Source organism: Mesocricetus auratus, unplaced genomic scaffold (genome assembly GCF_017639785.1).
Source record: "Mesocricetus auratus isolate SY011 unplaced genomic scaffold, BCM_Maur_2.0 Super-Scaffold_4256, whole genome shotgun sequence".
Taxonomy (NCBI): domain Eukaryota; kingdom Metazoa; phylum Chordata; class Mammalia; order Rodentia; family Cricetidae; genus Mesocricetus; species Mesocricetus auratus.
Genome location: NW_024429182.1, coordinates 30912031 through 30933077, shown reverse-complemented (window position 1 = coordinate 30933077; position 21047 = coordinate 30912031). Strand labels below are relative to the sequence as shown.

Genomic DNA, 21047 nt, shown 5'->3' with positions numbered 1-21047 from the left:
CGGGCATTGGTGGCGCACGCCTTTAATCCCAGCACTTGGGAGGCAGAGGCAGGCGGATCTCTGTGAGTTCGAGGCCATCCTGGTCTACAAAACGAGTTCCAGGAGAGCCTCCAAAACAATACAGAGAAACCCTGTCTCAAAAAAACCAAAAAAAAAAAAAAAAACTTACAACACATTAAAAATTAATGTGAAAATAACCCAGATCCCCATTCTGTACTATAGTTGAAAATTAAGGATTCCCAGAAAAAACTAAAACAAGTATATTTCCTACCCCTCCCCATTCCAGATCACTTTAAAGCACCCTCTGGGGCTGGAGAAATTGCTCAGCAAATGGGTAAATGAGTACTAGATTTTGAATCCCCAGAACCTATCTATGTAAAAGACAGGTGGGCGTGGCAGCCCTACAGAGATATGGTAGGGATTCCAGAGCAAACAGGCTAGTCTGCCTAACCAGAGTAACATTCTCCAGGTTTACCAAGGGACCTTGCTTCAGTATAAGGTGGAGAAGAGCTACTGAGGAAGAGACCTAAAGTCATTTAGCCTTGGATTACATGTGCATACACACATGCAAGCACACATACATACATACATATATACATACATACATGCACGCACGCACGCACACACACACACACACACACACACGCAAAACAAAGCACCTTTGATTGTATTTTGGACTAAAAGACAAGGGACAGGATACCACTGCCTTAGTTGAATATAAGAAATCTTCCTTCTAATTAAAACCTAGGGCATAGTTAGCTAAAAGCAGGAGCCGTTGCATTTGTCTGAATATCCATAGGAACTTGCACAGTCAGTTGTAAACAAGGTATATTTACATATACTTTTTCAGGTGTGGTTCTCAGAGTATCACCACGTAGGGGTGCTAAAGAAAGGTAATGTTCAAATGTTTGTAAACCTGCAAAAGTTTGGCAAGGCATTGGCAAAACTTGCTGTACAAAAACATTATTTACAATAAAAATCATTAAAATATTGACTCTTTATCTAAATATATATGAGATCATTGTGTAGATTTAATCATCTGAAAAAAATTTGTACTGAGATATAGTACATGTTCAATAATAAAAACAGCATGTTATTTAATTGTCTCTACCTAATGCTGAGTATTTCTTCCCCTTTTGCCTGTCCAGAGTAACCAAGAACAGGTGTTGCTTCAGGGAGAAGATCGCTTGTACTTGAACTGTGGAGATGCCTCACAAACCCAGAATCCCAAGAGTTCTTCGGCATGCACTGATCATACACCATCTCGGGAAAAGAGCCCATTTGCAGATGGCGGTCTGGAGTCTCAGGGGTTAAGCACTTTACTAGGACATCGGCATTGGCATGTTGTACAGGTCAGTGTTCATTTACTGACTACTAGTGACTCATGCAAAGTGTCACTTGGAACCAGTTTCTAATTATTTTCATTGCTGTATCTCTTTCAGTGCTTTTTTATGGTGTTTTTTTTCTTGCTTTTTTTTCTTTCCATTTGATACAGAGTATATCCTCGCCATTAATAGTGTCAAGAACTAGTAGTTTATTTCTTTTCCCTTCTGTGAAGATACTTTTATTTTACTTTGAGCCTCTGTTTTGCTTAATTTGGCTCTATGGATTTGCATAAAGTATGTCCATTGCATGGAAAGCAGTGATTTGACTATAAAGCAGCTGACTTTATAGTTTCAGTTGTTAATCACTTAACAGTGGATCTAAATTGCAAATTTCTTGACATTTGAGAAACTTATTGTTTATAATTTTATTATTATTTGATTTTTCCAAATTGCAGGTTCACCCTGATACCACATTTAAATTAGCAGATTCTTTTAGCAATTTTGACAGATTGACATTTTATATGGATTAATTCCAATTAAAATTAGTTTGGTGCAGTGAGTAAACTGAAATTTCTTGAAAGAAATTTGTATGTATATTATTCAAAGTCCTAAGTTTTTCTTTCCCCTTTTGATGCTGAAATGTAGCAGAGCCTATTCTTGGGTTAGTTTCTTTTAGTCAGTTTCTTTTTTCTTTTCTTTCCTTTTGAGATAGGACTTTGCTGTGTAGTTGGTCTGGGATTCACAGTTCTCTTGTCCCAGCCTTCCAAATGCTGGGACTGTACACGTGCACCACCACACTAGCTTCTTTTAATCCGTTTCTATTTCCATGATTCTTTACCTTCTCTCTGCTTATATCTCACTAGTTTACTTCAACTCTCATGCTATTTTCAGTTGTTTCTGAATGAAGATAATGAAAGACAGGAAAATGGTCATTCTATGAAGGGTTAAAAGAGGAATAACTCCTACATTGACTTATAGTATACAGTAAGAGAAAATGTATTTAACATACATAAATTCATAGACTCAAGCAATGTACATACCATTTTATAATAAGTAACATTTTTTAAAATATAAAATTGCGTCAGCTACTTCCTTGACTAAAATTTTCCACTGCTCCCTTCTCTCCTATAGCCATTTCTCTGCTATTTTCATTTCCCCATACTCTCAACTATTCATTCTACACTGACCTAGCATCAATGCCAGTTCTGCCTAGCCAGGTCTGTGTTACCAGAGAGCCAAGTAGAGCAGAGGATCAAAGAAGGTAGGTCTGGAACTAAAAAGCCCATCAGGCAATAACAAATTGAATTTCCTTCCAGCTCAAAAATTCAGTGATTCTTAGCCATCCATGAAGCACGGGCTAGAGAAGCACAGCGCTGAGTTCAGGACTGCAGGTAGCAACAGGGCGTGCTCACCTGACAGCTCACTGTGGGCAGTCTACAGATGAGCTTTGTGTGTGGATTTACCTAGGTCTTTTCATTTCCTTACCCTTCTCTGTTCTTTTAGTCTTATGTAAAAATAGAACAGCTTTGATAAAACATTTGTTAAATGATTAATTTATTTACCATAAGGGTAAACAAGTGGTTCCCAGAAAAATAGGGTAGAAATACCAGAATTTTCCTCTGCTTTGGAGACCTCATAAACCTTAATGAGAAAGAAATAATAATAAGCACTTAGAAAATGTAAATAAAAATGCCACAGTTGTGCTTCCCAGACATTTAATTGTAGTCGAATTTCAATTTCAGATTTCATAGAATTTTTAGAGCTGGAAGGACCTTAGAAGTCATATAGCCCACCTTGATTTGCACATGAGGAAACTGAAGCTCAGGAGGTTAACCTGACTCATCCAGCATCCACAAAGGTGTACTGGCCAACCTAGCCTTAAAACTGTCTACACTGAAGAAAAATCCAGTGTACTTCAAAAATCTAGGCACTGAATATTGATTCATACAAATACTGTTGACTTTGTACTAAAATTTAGAATTTTCCCTTGTGGCTTTTTTTTTTTTTTATTTAAAGTTGTCCTGCCCTTTGCTTGCTTAAATGACTGGAGCCTAGCAATTGAATACAGAGTGACAGTGATCTTTGGGGTAGTGTCTATATAGTGCTAAAGCTTTGCGGTGTAAGCCTCTTAGCCAGTCATGTGGTCTCCTTGGAGAACTAGGGGCATGGTTTCATTCCCCCTTCCCACTTATCCTCTCTCGTAGGTTAAAACCACATCCTCCATTAAAGTTGATTTGTTTGTGTGGTTTCTGTTTGTGTGCTTACTGTATAAGTTCCTACAATAAGCCGCAGCTAATTCTGTGCCGTCTGCTCATCATCTGGAATACTGAACTATTTTCTTGTTTGTTTGTTCAAGCCTTCTGTTTTATGCAACTTCACTTCCAGATTAGAAGCTTTTGTTAGTTATATGTCTCTAGCCAAACCAAACCAAATGCACACACACTTTTTAGAAGCAAAGTTAATAACTGCCAGTATAGACGGTGCCTTTTTCAATGTTTGTTTTTATTTTATTTAGTTTTCTTAGTTACAAATTTACAAAGTACTGGAACACAATGTGAAATTAAAAACTAGCCTTTTAGTTTGTGGCTGTGTTCCTTCTAATGTTCAGGGTTTTGTAGAATGAAAGCATTGGTTTCTAAAAGGTCTTTATTTAGTGTTCTAAGGATATTGATTTTATGCTTAACCTTTCTCTATTTTGAAAGATTATCTGTCACAAAATGTGAAATTTAAATATCTGTCGCTTCATTGGGGAGGTCAGTGAATTTTAAAGGCTATTTTGCTTTTAAATGATATGCTCACACCCCCCTAGTTTTATCAGGTATGGAAGATGTGCTATTTCGCAAAGATCTAATCTAATCTTTTGGTCACACAGGTTAGATAAAACAAGTGTAGGCTGGAGACAGTTTGGCAGGAAAAAAGAAGGAAAGCAGTTACTTTCCATTTAAGAGAGACTGGAAAAACCTTTGGTAAGAACAGTGAGAGTCCGCTCGGTACCTTAGCACCATCTCCCAGTGATGTGGCATGACTCTGTGCCCTGACTTTATGACTCACGATTATTATTTATTAACTGCCTCTCTCATTCCACTATTTCTGTACACAGCATTAAATATATAGGATAAAGTTCAGGTGACACATAGATCAAAAATGGTGACACTAGGAAAAAATGTGTACTTTATTTTAGTCACAAGATATTCAGACAAAATTTAAAAACCCATTAATTTTAACGTGTATTTGGGTTTTGAAGGTACATTATTTATAATTTGTAGCATGTCATATACTTTTGAAGGCGAAAAGAATAGTTTTTTTTCTGTAGGAATATACATTAGCTTTTACTGAGCCTTGTGTTAGAATCACCTTTTCAGTGGCTTACTATCTCACATATCACATTTCACAGGAATTAGTGGAATATCGAAATTTGGGAATTGTAAGGTTCTTTGATTTGTATTTATTTTACCCAGTGTTATTGGTTAATTAGTTGCATTTTTAAGTTGACTATCCTAACCCCTTATGAAACTTTATCCAGAGTGATACAAGTGCTTTGAGTATATTGCTTTTACTTGATTCTCTTTTATCTTTACACAGTTTTTTTATTATACTTTACATGACTTTCTTATTTGGATTCGTTTTTTCAAAATGTATCCAGTTTTCTTGAGTCAAATTAAAATAAATTTGAATAAATTAAAGCTTTTCTTATTCCAGGAACAGAAGACTCTTCCATCATTCTTTTTTTCTATTAATCCACACTCCCCTTCCTCCAGCTGCTCATGAAAGCTAATTAGTAGACTAGGAGGCATAAGAGTCTGTGGAGCTAAAACTTACTCCACATTAATAACCCACAGAATTTTCTCTAAGTTTGAAAGTTTCATAGCACTGATAAAATGACACTGTGAACAAAGTTGTAAGCTAGATATCATGGGAGGCTGTGTTTATCTTCAATGCTTCAGAAGGAGACTTACACCTGTATTATATAAGGGTTCTTGTTGTTCAATAAAGTTGAACAGCCTAATAGAAAAAAGTAGTTTAAACATATCCATACAGGTTTGTAGATGCATCTTAATAAGTAGGATGAAAAAATAAGCCAGTTGCTATTCTCAAGCAATAGAATTTTTGTTTGTTCTTATATTGATTGATTTTATATGCATTGCTTTTTAAATCACAACAGTGTAATAAAGATTTTCAGTAAAAACCACAATGCTTGCTAAACTGTCATTGCTTTGGGGGTGGTCTATATCAGCAGACAGAAACTATTGTCTGCAGTTTGTGGCTACCATCACACATGCTTCTTTGTCAGTTTGTATTAATAACAGAAAAAAGCAATACTGTGCTGGAGGGAGGAAATATGGTGTCTAAAACTTTGAAATAATTAAGACAGAGCGCGTGAAATGTTGACTCATAAACAAATACTCAATTCCAAGGGCTCTGCTACTAAAGCCACTACTTGGCATCTTAAACATTATACAGGAAGCTGACTCTCATGCTGTGCTAAGTTAATGCTGTGAATTGAAGTGTATTTCCTAAGTCTCACCAAATAATATGTTATTTTCTATAGATATCCAGCACCTATCTAGAAAGCAATTGGCCTATACGGGTGAGTTGTTATTTTATTGGTGTCGTGGTAGTCATTCTGGGAGTTGAGGCATTGTAGATTTATAAGAGTGAAATTCTAATGCTTGGTGTATTTTGTCAGATATAACTATCAATATTTGAGTTTTTAATATAGCATTTTACATTTAAATCACTTAACAAACATTTCTTAGTCTCTTCATCTTGTATTTTATTAAATACTTTGTATCTAGTAAAGTGTATATTTGTAGGAAAGAGGTTTTAATTTTTCTTTTTAAACAGTTTTCAGCTATTGATGAACTTGGGCAGAATATCGCTGTGGCTGGCAAGTTTGGGTTTGCACATTACTCTTTGCTCACCAAAAAATGGAAACTTTTTGGAAACATTACTCAGGTTAGTCTTTTTTTTTTTTTTTTTTTTTTTTTTACTAAAAATACATTTCAGGATACAAAGCATTAAAAAAAAAGAAACTTAGTGAGGCTAGAGGTGTAGCTCAACTATAATGAACTTCATGTATTCACTGGTTCTAGGAGGAACAGAGAAGTGGAGACAGAAGCTTGACATTTGATAATTGCCAATAAGTCAGTTTTGATAAAATACTTGATTTGGTAAAAGATCTTGAGTTGAGATAGTTGGCTTTTCATTTTTTTGTTAAGATCATTGACAAGTGCTGGGAGATAACTCTTCCATTTGTTATTTCTATACAAGTAAGGGGACCTCAGTTTAAATCCCAGAGGCCATTTAGATGCTAGGCAGAAATGGCAAGTCACCTTTAATGCCATCATTGAAGGTAGAGATGGGGAAATCCCTGGAATAAGTAGCCTGGAGAAAAAACTAGCCATACCAGCCAACTCTGACTTTGAGAGATGCTACCTCAAAGAACAGAAGAGTCATCAAAGAATATTCCAGACCTCAAACCCTGGTCCATATGTGTACACACACACACACACACACACACACACACACACACACACACACACACACACACTCACTCACTTCCCCCACACACACACCTAAATACATGTACATACATGACACTTGACAGGACATAGACATGAAAAAAATAAAAAAAAGATTCGTAGCAATAATAGTTTAGTTTAGGGTTTAATATAATCTTTAAGATTGAGGTATCAGATGTGGTGAGACTAAATGTCTACAAAGTTAGAGATCAGTGTGTGTGAGATATGTGCATTTGTAAAGCAGAGTGGGGAAGGAGGGTCAGAGGGAGAATGAATTAGATATTATGAGAGTCAAACAGGAAGAAAAAAAGAAAATTAAAGTGGGTGTCTTTTGTGTATCAATTACTTTAAGATGCTTTTATGTTGACACTAATACTACCATTTACTAAAAGATTGGGATTCAGGCACTCATCTAATGAAGAATAAAGCCAGAATTTAAATCAAGTTGTTTTAGATGTAGGATTAATGATGCTATCTGGTATTGAGGTATTTTGAATGACTTAGGTGTTTCTTTATAGGAATATTTTTTTAAGATAGGATATGGTGCATTTTTAATAAAGGCTCTGGAGAAATAGACAAGAGAGCATGAATCAGGAATAATCTGAGATTTCTAAGAGTGTTTTGTTAACTGTATTGAAATTTCAGGTAACATAATTAAGGTAAATATATCTTAATATTTTCTTTTAAGGAGCAAAATATGATTGTGACTGGTGGATTAGCCTGGTGGAATGACTTTATGGTCCTTGCATGTTATAACTTAAGTGACCGTCAAGAAGAGGTAACTTTTTTCCCCCCTAAGAAATAATAGGTTTTAATTTTAGGTAGACAGTGTCCATTAAAAACTGAACAACATTTTATTACAATAATTTAGCATGTTTCACTAGTGGAATTACTGTTTTCGGGTATTTATGTTCTTTTTTAAGGTTACAGTTTGAATTTGTAAGATAACCTTTTATGTCATAGCACCTAAAAAGCTGAGATAGGACAATTATGAGTTCAGGTCCATTCTGAGCTACATATTAAATCTGTCTCAAAAAGTAAATAAACTTAAAAAGGATAACCTTTTAGCTAGTAGATAACCTACAAAGACTGATGGTGATTTTGAGGAAATGGTAGTCTCGTTGGTCAGATTTGAACACACAACATCTGAAACCTGGTCTCATAATATTGCATTTACTCTTGATCACACTATCTTTAGTTATTTATAAAAGACTAGGTAGCCAAAATAAAAATATTATTCACTTTTTGTTAAATCATTGGTAATTCTTTTAACTCCTACTACTTTAAATGAATTGGAGGTCGGGGGTGGTCTATAGATAAAAATATGACTGATACCAAACATTCTTGGTAGCCATCTTTTATTTTTATATATTTCTCCTCCTCCTCCTCCTCCCTCCTCATCCTCCTCCTTGTTTTTTCTTCAGCTCAGAATCTACCTACGAACATCAAATCTGGACAATGCGTTTGCTCATGTCACCAAAGCACCAGCGGAAACGTTACTGCTGAGTGTCTTCCGGGACATGGTGGTAGTGTTTAGATTAGACTGTTCAATATGCCTTTACAGTATTGAAAGAAAATTCGATGGGTAAGTGTTAGCTTGCATGGGTACATTCACTCCTGTTTATATTTCCTTTATTATTCTCTAGAAACCTTTCACCATTCTCGTAGTTTGTTCATTGAGGAGTTTGGGGGATATTTATGTAGTAGCTGTGAAGAAAAGAGGAAGACCCTATGCTGACTGCTTGAGCTTGTCTTCCTGCGTTATTGGTGGTGGCGGGGGGGGGGATGTAATAATTTTAACTGAGATAAATCTTAGATACTTTTTTCACAACTTGCAGGTAGGTGTCTAATAACTATCGTGCTTTTCGGACACTTGGAGAAAGTGGAGGAAGTACCCTTAGGAAGCTCCCTTAATCCCTGCTGCAGTAGATGTAGTAGTCTACAGCACAGAAACTGAAACCCTGCAGCATTATGTTGTTGACATCTACTCCTTGGGTTTTCTTTTGTTCTTAGAAGTATGTTTGTTTAATAAGGATATAATTTATATATTTGCTGAAGTGCTGTGATGTGTTAGTAATACAAAGATAAAAAATTAAGACATTCCTACTTCAATAGTTAAACTTTTGTCATTTCACAACCAAACAATTGTCCAGGCCCACCATCACCCCAACTCCTAAGATATTTCTATTAGTACAGCTTCTTCCATACTACTGGGTTTTGTGTTGTGGTTTTGTTTTTCCTGCTTTCCAGCATTTTGCTGCCTTTCTTGTCTTATTCCTGTATATGTTCCTTGGTTTCCGAAGGGTATTTAGGGAGAAGACAACAGGAGGAAGATATTTGGGTCTGCTGTAGACATAGAATGAGTTGTAATGTAGCAGCTGAAAGGAGAAAAAAAATAAGTGAACACTGTTGAGCTATGAACTTTTTTTGTCTTTACAGTTCGAATACTACGGCTAGTGTTCAAGTTCTTCAGGAGGTCTCCATGTCACGGTATATTCCTCATCCTTTCCTGGTAGTGTCTATCACACTGACGTCAGTGAGTACGGAGAATGGAATCACCTTGAAAATGCCACAGCAGGTACCAGTACATTTTCAGAGCTCTTAGGAGTTGACTTTTCAGTCTTTTGGTAAATAGTAGGGTTTGTTAATTTGTTCAGCAAATTCATGCTAACTGTGTACATTGTACCTTACATGAATATGCTGAGTGCTAGTGGCAAGCCAAGCACACCAGTTTCTGGTCAACATTAAACAAGTAGTTACACATGTATAAACTACTCTGAGGACATACACTAGAAACATAACAGCCTGTGTAATCAATCAGGAGTTTTATATACCATTTGAACTGAAACCTGGAACAGAGGCAGGAGTGTTCTAAGCAAAGGAGAAAATTCAAGTAGTCATGCAAAGGTTTACAGACAAGAAACAATAGGATGCATTAGACAAATAAAGAGTTTTAGTGACTAGAACCTAGGCTGTGAGACAAGGTCAGTCTTATGTATGATGTTGGTAGCTTTAGACTTTCATTTCAAATCTTAGCGTTTTTATTCTCTACAGAGGAAAATGAACATGGAGCAAATCTTCATGAAGGAGGAGGATTAGGAGGATGCTGTACTGATTATAGTGAATGGTGCCAGTGGCCTGAGCATAGAGAAGGAAAGGGGAGATGGAAAGAATAAAATGAATTTAGGGTGTAGAGGACTCATGGCAGTTAGGAGGGAAGAGAAACTAGAATCCCATAGTTGGTGGATGAAGTAACCAGGTACACAGTGATGCTCCCAACACCTGGGTTGTTGTCATTTCCCTACCCCACAGTTTCCAATCTTTGTCAGACTGGGAACTTGTTATCTAAAGGAAATTCTTAATACTTAGATTTGTCACCTCTTATCTTCCCAGTCCATCTTTTTCTTCTAATTTAGGTACTTACATTAAACCTCAGCATTGTCATAAAATTATGTAGAGTTTAACTGCTTTACTAGAGAGCCTCTTTCCACTGCAACTAAAATTGTTATCAGCTATCAGTTATCATACTACCTGTGACTTCTTGACTTTCCAAATCTCTTTAGACCCTTTTAAAACTTCTCTAATGATGCCAGCTAGATCACTGAAATGACTTGTGATTTTTTTTTGTGGACTTTTGAGTTCTCTTAGGTTTTCCAGAATAACTGTTCTGTACTCATTGGTTATGCTTTGTTCCGTCATAACCAGGAAACTTGTATCCACAGAGTCTAGCAAAGTGTCTGTACATAGAGCAAGCCCAGGAACTGTTGTTGGTTGTTTAACCTTTAAATTTCACTAGGTGGAGAGGGAATGCCAAGAACATGTCTATTCATTAGTATTGATGAGTTTCTCTTCCTGACATCAGGCTCGTGATGCAGAGAGCATAATGCTGAATCTTGCCGGACAGCTCATCATGATGCAGAGGGACAGGTCAGGCCCTCAAATCCGGGAAAAAGACAGTAACCCTAACCAAAGGAAGCTTGTGAGTAAAAGTATAAGGCATTTCAAACTCTGAGAAGTTATGAGGTTAGACTTTATGAAAAGAGGAATTTAAGGGGAGAGCAGTGTGTTGTGATGGGAAGCTAAGAAAATAAATATAGAATCCATCTTACAACTTAGCTAAGAAGAGATAATAGTGAAGGGCAAGTCCTAAAATTAAAGTGTCTCATTTTTCAGATGTCACTCCTTAGGCGCATATTTGTAGATTTCACCTATCTACTGGAAAGTAAAGGTAGAGATTGGTATTCATAGGGTTTCGTTTTTTAGATTTCAGTGTGTATCCTTTGAAAGATTACTGATGTTATCTCTAAATTCTAAATAAATGTCCCAACTTTAAAAAAAAAAAAAAACCTAGTTCTGAAAGTCTACAAAGCTAATACCTATGAACTTGAACCTACATGTTTAATAGGAAAACCAAAACCCACCGATTCTTGTGTCTCCTCCTTCAGCTGCCGTTTTGTCCTCCGGTTGTACTAGCCCAGTCAGTGGAAAATGTCTGGACTACCTGTCGAGCCAATAAGCAAAAGCGTCACCTTCTGGAGGCCCTCTGGCTGAGCTGTGGCGGTGCAGGGATGAAAGTGTGGCTCCCCCTCTTTCCTAGGGATCACCGCAAGCCCCACTCTTTCTTGTCCCAGCGGATCATGCTGCCTTTCCATATCAACATTTACCCCCTGGCCGTGCTGTTTGAAGATGCTTTGGTCCTTGGTGCTGTCAATGACACTTTACTCTATGATTCTTTGTATACGCGGAACAGTGCTAGGGAGCAGCTGGAGGTGCTCTTCCCTTTCTGTGTTGTGGAGAGAACCTCTCAGATCTACCTCCACCATATCCTCCGTCAGCTGCTGGTCAGGAACCTTGGAGAGCAAGCCCTGCTTCTGGCTCAGTCGTGTGCTGCATTACCTTACTTCCCTCATGTGCTGGAGCTCATGCTCCATGAAGTGCTGGAAGAAGAAGCTACCTCACGGGAGCCCATTCCCGATCCCCTGCTTCCCACCGTGGCCAAGTTTATCACCGAGTTCCCCCTTTTCCTTCAGACAGTGGTGCATTGTGCTAGGAAGACTGAATATGCTCTGTGGAATTACCTTTTTGCAGCTGTTGGAAACCCCAAGGACTTATTTGAGGAATGTTTGATGGCTCAGGATTTGGACACAGCTGCCTCTTACCTTATTATCTTACAGGTAACAGTTCTCCCTATAAAGGAATAAGAATTACTGATCTTAATCTTAGGAAGGTATATCCTATGATAATAATGTTTGTGGAATTAATGGTCTTATTTCTCTGTTGTGTATATCTTTCATTTTGAAGAGCTGAAGCTTGCCAAATGACTACAGATTTCCTTGAATGTTATAAAAGTGACATTACAAAAGTATTTTGGCTGTTTATGCCTAAATAGGCCTAAGACAGATTAATGGTTTCAGAATATAATTTTAAATATGACTGAAGGTTTAAAGAGGGTGTGTATGCGCTCATACAAGCGCGAGCGTGTGCATACAATAAGGTAAACATGTGCCTTGGTGTCATGTGAAAGCCAAAGGACTCTGTAGTATTGACCCTTGTCTTCAACCTTGATTGAGGCATTGTCTGCCTAGCCTTCTACTCCTGAATAAGCCAGGAAAACTGGGTTTTGTACTTCTGTGGATTCTCTGTCTCCACCTCCCATATGTTAGTAGTGGCCCCACGAGACTACAGACGGATGAGTTTCTGTGTCAGACTTTTCTTACATGGATTTTGAATTCATGTCATCAGGCTTACAGAGTAAGAAAGTAACAACTGAGCCATCTCCTCAGCTGAAATTTTCTTATTATATGTAATATTTATGATGTACGTGTTCCATTAAAAATACTACATTAGACTAATAAAATGTAAGAAACATTAACAGTGAAAAAATGGTACTTTGGACATGAATGCGTTCATTACCCACAGTAATAGATTTTTTTTCCTTACAGTGTGAAGTTGCTGACAGGATTCTGAATAACTTTAACACAACATCTAACTTTAGCCTTTCTATGGACAGATGGAAGTCTCAGGGCTGCCACAATAATAACATACATAGCACATTTTTCTAAAATAATGAGCCTCCAGAAAATGTATATATTTGATAAAAGGGCTACAAAGTTTGTTATTACTGTGTGATGTGAATTTCAAAGGCTACATTAAAGTTCTTTCATTTATACAAAAAGCTAACCATAAACCCAGTTAGAATCTCAGACTGAAGACATTTCTTAACATTATTTGCTTCATGGCATCTAACTGAAGCCAGAGGAGACACTCAAGCAGAGGCTGGTGACCCAAAGCTTCTGGGATCTGGGATTCATTGACTAGTTAGTCCTAATTGTTAGTATTCAGGCATTTGTACTGGCCTGTTTTTGGAGTGCCCTCAGCTGCAACCTCACCTGTGCCTACTATTCACTATGTTCCCTTTTAAAAGGGCCCTGCCCACCTCCTCCCGTCTCTCTCTCTCTCTCTCTCTCTCTCTCTCTCTCTCTCTCTCTCTCTCTCTCTCTCTCTCTCTCTCTCTCTCTCTCTCTCTTCCTCTCTCCCTCCCTCCCTCCCTCCCCCTTCTGTGTCCCTGGAGGCCCATCTCCCCTCCCCCTTCCCCTTTTTACACTCCCCCTTTTTCCCTTAATAAAAAAACCACTCCACTTGAACGCTGTCCCATGTTGTCTTTCTCTCTGGAGCTGCTTTTTAAAATTACAACACTAATGATGAAAACAACATCATCATAAAGAAGAAAGTCAGTGTAGCTGTGTTTTCCTTCTGCTGACCCTTGTTCTCCCCAGCTGTGGAGTTAGGACTTTCCTCCTGCCAAATGCCTAGGTTGCTGGCATTGATGGGAAAGGCTCTAACTAGCTCAGCCTGTTGGATACCTTTCCATGAAAGCAGGCAGGGAGCTAGGTTGTGAAGGAATGAAACGCCCAGTGTGTACCAGTGCTGCCTGGTCCTGCTTAAAGCAAAAACATTTGTCAGCTCTTTAGAAAGCGCTATAGGAGACAGACCAAGTGCTTTGAAATCAGGCAATACTAGATTTATCTTGCTTTTCTATTGACATTGAACAATTTAGATAACTTTGTTTCCTTATCCTGTAAAATGGGAATGATGTAAATTTTAACACTCAGAGAGAAAGAAAGACGTGATAAATGTAAGGTATGTATTGTTATCTGGCATGTAACAGTGCAGTGAATTGTAGTATGAGCTATACTAGCAGAGGGACTGCTTGCTTCTCTTTTCCCATTTAATATTATTAAATTGCCCCCAGCCAGCTAGTTCCTTGGGCGAGGAAGTATCAAGAAAGAATTACTCCGTCTTCCAAAATTGTATCATATAAATGGATTGTTGTCTTCCTTGGTTGTTTCTATAGAATATGGAAGTCCCTGCAGTAAGTAGGCAGCATGCCACCCTTCTGTTCAACACAGCTCTGGAACAAGGCAAATGGGACCTGTGTCGACACATGATTCGTTTTCTTAAAGCCATTGGTTCTGGAGAATCTGAGACACCTCCATCCACTCCTACAACTCAGGTTAGTTGGCAGAATTGTACAGCTTCTCTAGGGCATACACCCACAGGGCATCTTTGGCTAAAACTACTGCATGCTGTATGTGACCACAGGAACCCAGTTCAAGTGGTGGATTTGAGTTCTTCAGGAATCGGAGCATCAGTTTATCCCAGTCAGCTGAAAATGTTCCTCCTGGTAAATTCAGCTTACAGAAAACACTAAGTATGCCATCTGGTCCTTCTGGAAAAAGGTAAAAGAATAAGGAGCAGTTACTGTTTTCAGAGCATCTGTCATTGCATTTCAAGGCATTTGTATAATTAAGTCTTAAAAGAATATTTAATTCATTTGCAATTTTTTTTATTTGCAAAAGCCTGAAAGAAGGTTTCTCTTTTTCTCTTTCCTGTTAAGTTCACTCCTGTTCTGTGTAAGTTTTATGCCTTTGTACTAAAGTAGATCTAGATGCACTTGTTCTAAATGTAATTAGCATAAATTACTTCTGATGACAGAGAAGCAGAACAGAAGGTTAGGTATTGGGAGAGCTGAAGGACTGGTATGTTCTGAGAACCAAAGACTGCATCTTTCATGATGGAGAGGCTGTGGACTCACACAGTGGTGACAGATGGTTGGGATTTCCTCTGGCTTGTGAAGTCTTTGCATTGCTTCTTGGCTCTTCTTATACTCTTCATATTTTTACTAAAATTCTGGGCACATATCAAGAGTTAACATGTTTTATTATGGTATTTTACTTTTTATCCTGTCACTGGTCATTAACACTCCTCCCCCAAAACACACTGTAAAACATAGCCATGGAGGAGTATCAACAATTGCCAGCCACACTCTGAATTTAAATATTTGTTAATACCTTTCCAAGAGCTCAAATGCCAGACACTGTTCTAAGCATTTGCATGTTTAGGTCTTAATCCTTAAAAAAACTTCTGTGTTGTTACTCACTGGGCAGGTGAAAAAAAATAGATGCTCGAAAAAATACTTGATTATGTTTACGCGACTAAGGAAAGCAGAGTGAAATCTAAATCTGAGAAGTACTGCTTCCAATGCCAGGCTCTCTACTGCTCATGTCATCTAGCAAGAATTCTACTATCCGGGTGAAAGCTGAAGGACCAGAGAAGCAAAGCAGCTAGCCACTGGAGAGTCCTTACCTCTACCAGTGCTTAGACCAAAAGGGCAACCTTATGTAATGAGCATTTTTCCCCACCATCCTGGTCCCAGAGCCACATCAGGCCCAAATGAACATGCAGGGTGCTTTATTAATTATGAAACTGTTGGCTGTTTGTTATGGTTTCTTAATGGCTAGCTCTGACTTAATTATTAACCCATGACTACTAATATATATACATATATATTTATTTATTTATATTTATAAGGTCTTATCTTACCAAGGATGCTAGCCTCATGTGTCCCCTCTTCCCAGGATCATGTGGCGACTCCTACTCTTTATTCCATTTCCCAGAATCTTCCTTGACTCCTAGTCCCACCTATCTTGCTTCCCTATTAGCCAACAGTACTTTATCAACCAATAAGACAAACATACACATAAGGACTCAACATTATAGAGGAACTTCAGGTGACTGTCCAGTAGCAAGATGTCTCTGTCAATTCTAGTGTTTATATATTATCCTTCTGTGGTCTTTGATGGAGTTGAAGACAGATAGTTATAATTATAGTTTTCCCTAGTTATGATAAAATATAAGACTTTAGACTCACACAGATAGGATAGATGATAAAATACTTTATTTAAATCTTACTAAATGTTAATGGACCAAATATTGTTAACTATAGTTCTTACTTGATAACTGTTCTGTTATATATAATTTCACTAAAATTAAAACCTTTCTTTTTATTTAGACAGAAAAGGAGATGATGGGGGAAGTCCTTCTGTGTATATGTTTGTCTTATTGGTTGATAAATAAGACACTGTTAGCCAATAGGGAAGCAAGATAGGTGGGACTGGGAGTCAAGGAGGATTCTGGGAAATGTAGTGAAGAGTAGAGAGTTGCCATGTGATCCCTGGAAGAGAAGATGCATGAGTCTGGCGTCCTCCGTAAGATAATACCTTATAGAAATATATGTATTATTAGTTATGGGTTAATACATACGTAAGACAGAACTAGCCAATGAGAAGCCCTGAACATTGCCGATGGCATTATAACTAATAGAGTCTCTGTGTGTTATTTGGGACTGACGCAGCTCTGATACCAGGCTGTTGGGATTAATGCTCGTTACAGCAATCCTGTCTTTACACTGATTCCTCAGATTGCATTACTGCCTCAGACTGACTGCCTAGACTGCATCCATCTCTGTGAATCATCAGACTGCATCTCTCTCTTTTCTCCTCCAGCCTTATATTCCTCTCTCTGCCCACCTCCCTAGTGCTAGGATTAAAGGCATGTGATCCCAAGTGCTATGGTGTAGCCCATGGTGGCCTTAAACTCACAGAGATCCATCCATCTGTCTCTGTCTCCCAAGTGCTGGGATTAAAGGTGTGTGCCACCACTACCTGGCCTCTGTGGCTAACTAGTGTAGCTAGCACTCTGATTCTCAGGCAAGCTTTATTTGTTAGATCATAAACAAAATATTGCCACAATGCCCTGCTTCTCACTTCAAGCCCACTACTCAATTACCAGACTGGCTACACAGCTACTCATTTCTATGAGAGATAATAAACTATATTTGCTTATCATTAATTTTATGAGTTTTGTTTTCATTTGTCTATATAACTCAAGAAGAGAGGTTTCCTTTTATGTTTTTCCCTTTTTCGTTAGTATTTCCAAATGCATTATTTGTTTGCTTTTCTTTTCCCTGCTTCAACTACATACCACCTCTTCCTGGTCTTGCTTTTGTCTTCTATTTATTATTATTCCATATATTCAATTCCAAAAATTGGTCTTATGAGGTATATTTGTGCCTGGCATGGTAGTGTACACCGTTAGTCCCAGCACTTGGGAGGCAGAGGCAGGATGATATCTGTGAGTTCAAGGCCAGCCTGGACTGTATAGTGAATTCCAGCACTTCATAGAAAGAGCCTGTCTCAAAATTAAAAAACAAACAAACAAAAAAACCAGCAGTAACTCTGTGCCTTGTGTTTTAAACAGATTATGGTATGAGACAGAGAAGCCCTGAAGCTTTTTCTTCCTGTTCAGGCACAATTAGATATTGGATCTCTTGCTTCCTTTTCAACTTTATCAATGTTACCTGAAAGTGTGTGGAGTTAGTTCTTCAGTAAGTTGTTCTTTAGCTGCTTCTGTCTCTTACAGATGGAGCAAAGACAGTGACTGTGCTGAGAACATGTACATTGACATGATGCTGTGGAGACATGCTCGGCGCCTCCTAGAAGATGTACGATTAAAGGACCTGGGCTGCTTTGCAGCCCAGCTAGGCTTTGAACTAATCAGCTGGCTTTGCAAAGAGCGTACCCGAGCTGCCCGTGTAGACAACTTTGTGGTAGCCCTGAAGAGACTTCACAAGGATTTCCTGTGGCCACTTCCCATTATCCCGGCCTCTTCTATCAGTTCCCCTTTCAAAAATGGGAAGTGCCGAACAGGTAACCTGAACTTCTGACGGTTTTACCAAAGATAGTATTTTATTTTGGATATTTAGACATGTTGCCATTGATAGATGTTCAAGGAACTCTTTTCATTCCAAATTTAAGCAAATAAAAACCAACTTTTTATACATTAGTTGAAATGTCTACCATTTGACCAAAGGTATATATCAAGTAGAAACTTATCTCTTAAATCTTTTGGGCTTGAAGTTTAACTCACAAATCTAGCCATTATTAAATTATGAACAGTTTGGAAACTGAATGTAAAATGTATAATTAGCTTACTGCAGCAAAGAGTCTAGAATGACTTAGTCATGAACCTCAAATAAGCTCATCAATAGTTACCGACAGAACTCATCCCAGGTGATAAATTGTCTTTGACACTTGTGCCATTTTCTGAACATGGAAAGGAAAAAGTGAAACCATGTTTGAGCAAAAGGAAGAAGTTTGTAAATTCATATATCTTTCCAATTACTTAAACAAAACCTTGTTATCATGGTGTTTGGAAACTTTGGGTTATCTTAAGAACCAAGGCGAGTCACTTAGATCAAGAGAGTACAATGTGGCCTAGGAACAGTAAGAGAATAAGATGGCTCAGATAATCTTTTCCATAATTTCACATCCCTACTTTTGAAGAAATGATACTGTGTATGATGGTGATTGGCTTTGAACTGACCATGTTGGGAATGACACTACACCTCTTTTGCTTCTGGACTTACCATGCAGTGGGTGAGCAGCTATTAAAGTCTCAGTCGGCTGACCCTTTCCTAACCTCTGAGATGGATGCTGGCATCTCTAACATCCAACGGAGTCAGAGCTGGCTCAGCAACATTGGCCCCACCCATCGTGACACAGACATAGCCTCATCCCCTGGACCACAAATGCAAGATGCTTTCCTGTCACCGTTATCTCATAAAGGTATATATCTAATAAAGGAACAAGTTGTAGTCCTTCTTGAGTTTTGTTTGGGAAAAGATCCTGTGCCATAGCATTTCCAAGATACAGCATCATACTTCTTTCAATATCCTGAAGAATTAGCCATTAAACATCTGCCTACAGAGGTAGATAAGGACAAATTGGCTTTAACAGTGCTTAACCCTATTTATTTTAGGTATGTGAAATACAGGTCAGCACTAAGTAAATCTTGGCAATCAAGTTTTTAAATTTATATTTATGTGTGATGTGTGTAGGAGAATATACACGTGGAAGTCAGAGGACAACTTTGTGTAATTCTCTCTTTCCATCTTTTTTGTGGGTTTCTAAAATCAAACTCTGGTTGTTTGTCAGGCTTGTATCATCTGGTGGCAAGTGCCTTTACTCTCTGAGCCACCTTGCTGAGCCTCTGCTACTAATTTTGATAAGGAAATAACTATATTTGAATTCCAGGTAATAAAATGTCATCATCATATAAGGAATTCTGTTGTTTAGAATAAGTAGACTTTTGTTATAAAAATGTACTTCAATCACTAGTGTTTATTTTATTAATAAAGTTTATGAAAATTTTTTAAATTTGTTACATATAATTTTTGTTTTAACTCCTACCTTCCAAAGTCTGAAATATTTATTATGTGACCATTTTATAAAACTTATACCAATTTCTGCTATACAGTAATGGTTAAACTACAAGCAGAAGAGGTTTTGAAGCAATTTGTGTTTCTGTGGGTTATAAAACATCAAAGTTTCAATAGTAATTGTGCTTTGTGTGAGTGGAGGAGGGGATAGCCAATACTGGGGATTGAACCTAAAACCTCCTGCATGCCGAGCAAGCATGTATCACTGAACTACTCCTTAAGCCTCCTCTCCAGTCTTTTGGTTTTGTTTTTTATTATATTTTGAATCTTGAGGACTGGGTCTCACTAAGTTTTCCATGCTGTCCTAGAACTTAAGATCCTCCTGTCTTAGCCACCCAAGTAGTTGAGACTACAGATCTGCTCTACAAGCTACGTTCATTTTTTTCCTGTTTTCTTTTTTTGTTGTTGTTTTGTTTTGTTTTTCAAGGCAGGTTTTTTTCTGTAGCTTTGGAGACTGTCTTGGAACTCAGTCTGTAGACTAGGCTGACCTCGAACTCACAGAGATCCACCTGTCTCTCCTCCTGAGTGCTGGGATTAAAGGCATGAGCCAACACTACCCTGCATTTCCTGTTTTCTTAATGGCCAGGTATTTGCCTAGCACTGGGCTACCATTTTGTCATCACTGTTAGTGAAATGTCTGTGATGGGTAAAGGCTTGTGACTGCTATTACTTTTAGTTATAAAATTAGAATGTTTTCCCACTTTAAGGCATATAATTTCTTTTTATTAACCTGCTAGCTCTTAAAACACATGTTGTTCATATAATGGCTGCTTTAGCAATAGATTGAATGTTTCATTTTGAAGTCCTGAGGAGAAATCAGCATTTTACAAATAACTAATATTTATAATAAAAGGGAAGTATTTATGAAATGAAAAGCTCATTTATGACTTCTGAAATTTCTTCATCAGGTGATGAATGCAGCATTGGTTCAGCCACAGACCTGACTGAAAGCAGCTCCATGGTGGATGGTGACTGGACAATGGTGGATGAAAATTTCTCCACCCTCAGTTTGACTCAGTCTGAGTTGGAGCACATCTCCATGGAGTTGGCAAGTAAAGGCCCTCACAAATCTCAAGTCCAGCTTCGGTGAGTTTCTCAGAATGTTGGAACACAGAAACTCTAGCCAGATTTCTGTGTGCTGGTGGAAATTGGAGCTCCTTTCTTAGTACATACTGCCTGTTATGTATCAGCAGATCTCTTCCATACAAATTAGTCTGTTGTTGCTTTATGTATATATAGGTATTTGCTGCACATTTTCATGGAGGCAGGATGTCTGGATTGGTGTGTTGTCATCAGCCTGATTCTCAGAGAATCCTCAGTAGTCAGTCAGATTCTGAGTATTGCCCAGTCTTCAGAGATGGATGGAGAAATGTTACAGAACATAAAAACAGGGCTGCATGCAGTGGACCGATGGGCCTCTACAGACTGGTAAGTGCTGGTTTCCATAAACTTGGTAGTCCTATGGTGAATAATGACTTTCACACTAAGATTGTTATGATTGTAAGGTGTGGTAGCACATGCTATAGATCTTAGCACTTGGGAGGCAGAAGCAGGCAGATCTGTGAGTTTGAGGTAAGCCTG

The 21047-nt window shown here is 38.0% G+C and overlaps 1 protein-coding gene across 3 annotated transcripts in view; it reads left to right on the top strand.

Moving 5' to 3' along the window:
* The window catches only part of Ric1 (RIC1 homolog, RAB6A GEF complex partner 1), an 89333-nt gene that overhangs the window by 64495 nt on the left and 3791 nt on the right, over positions 1-21047 (top strand). For all 3 annotated transcript variants that reach the window (XM_013115045.3, XM_005063707.4, XM_040745755.1), the window contains 14 exons: positions 1149-1352; positions 5875-5913; positions 6171-6281; positions 7536-7625; positions 8272-8432; positions 9287-9425; positions 10710-10826; positions 11293-12021; positions 14202-14360; positions 14450-14586; positions 17609-17895; positions 18622-18813; positions 20375-20552; positions 20706-20894. In XM_013115045.3, the coding sequence (XP_012970499.1) occupies positions 1149-1352; positions 5875-5913; positions 6171-6281; positions 7536-7625; positions 8272-8432; positions 9287-9425; positions 10710-10826; positions 11293-12021; positions 14202-14360; positions 14450-14586; positions 17609-17895; positions 18622-18813; positions 20375-20552; positions 20706-20894 (2732 nt within the window). The remainder of the gene's footprint in view (positions 1-1148; positions 1353-5874; positions 5914-6170; positions 6282-7535; positions 7626-8271; positions 8433-9286; positions 9426-10709; positions 10827-11292; positions 12022-14201; positions 14361-14449; positions 14587-17608; positions 17896-18621; positions 18814-20374; positions 20553-20705; positions 20895-21047) is intronic.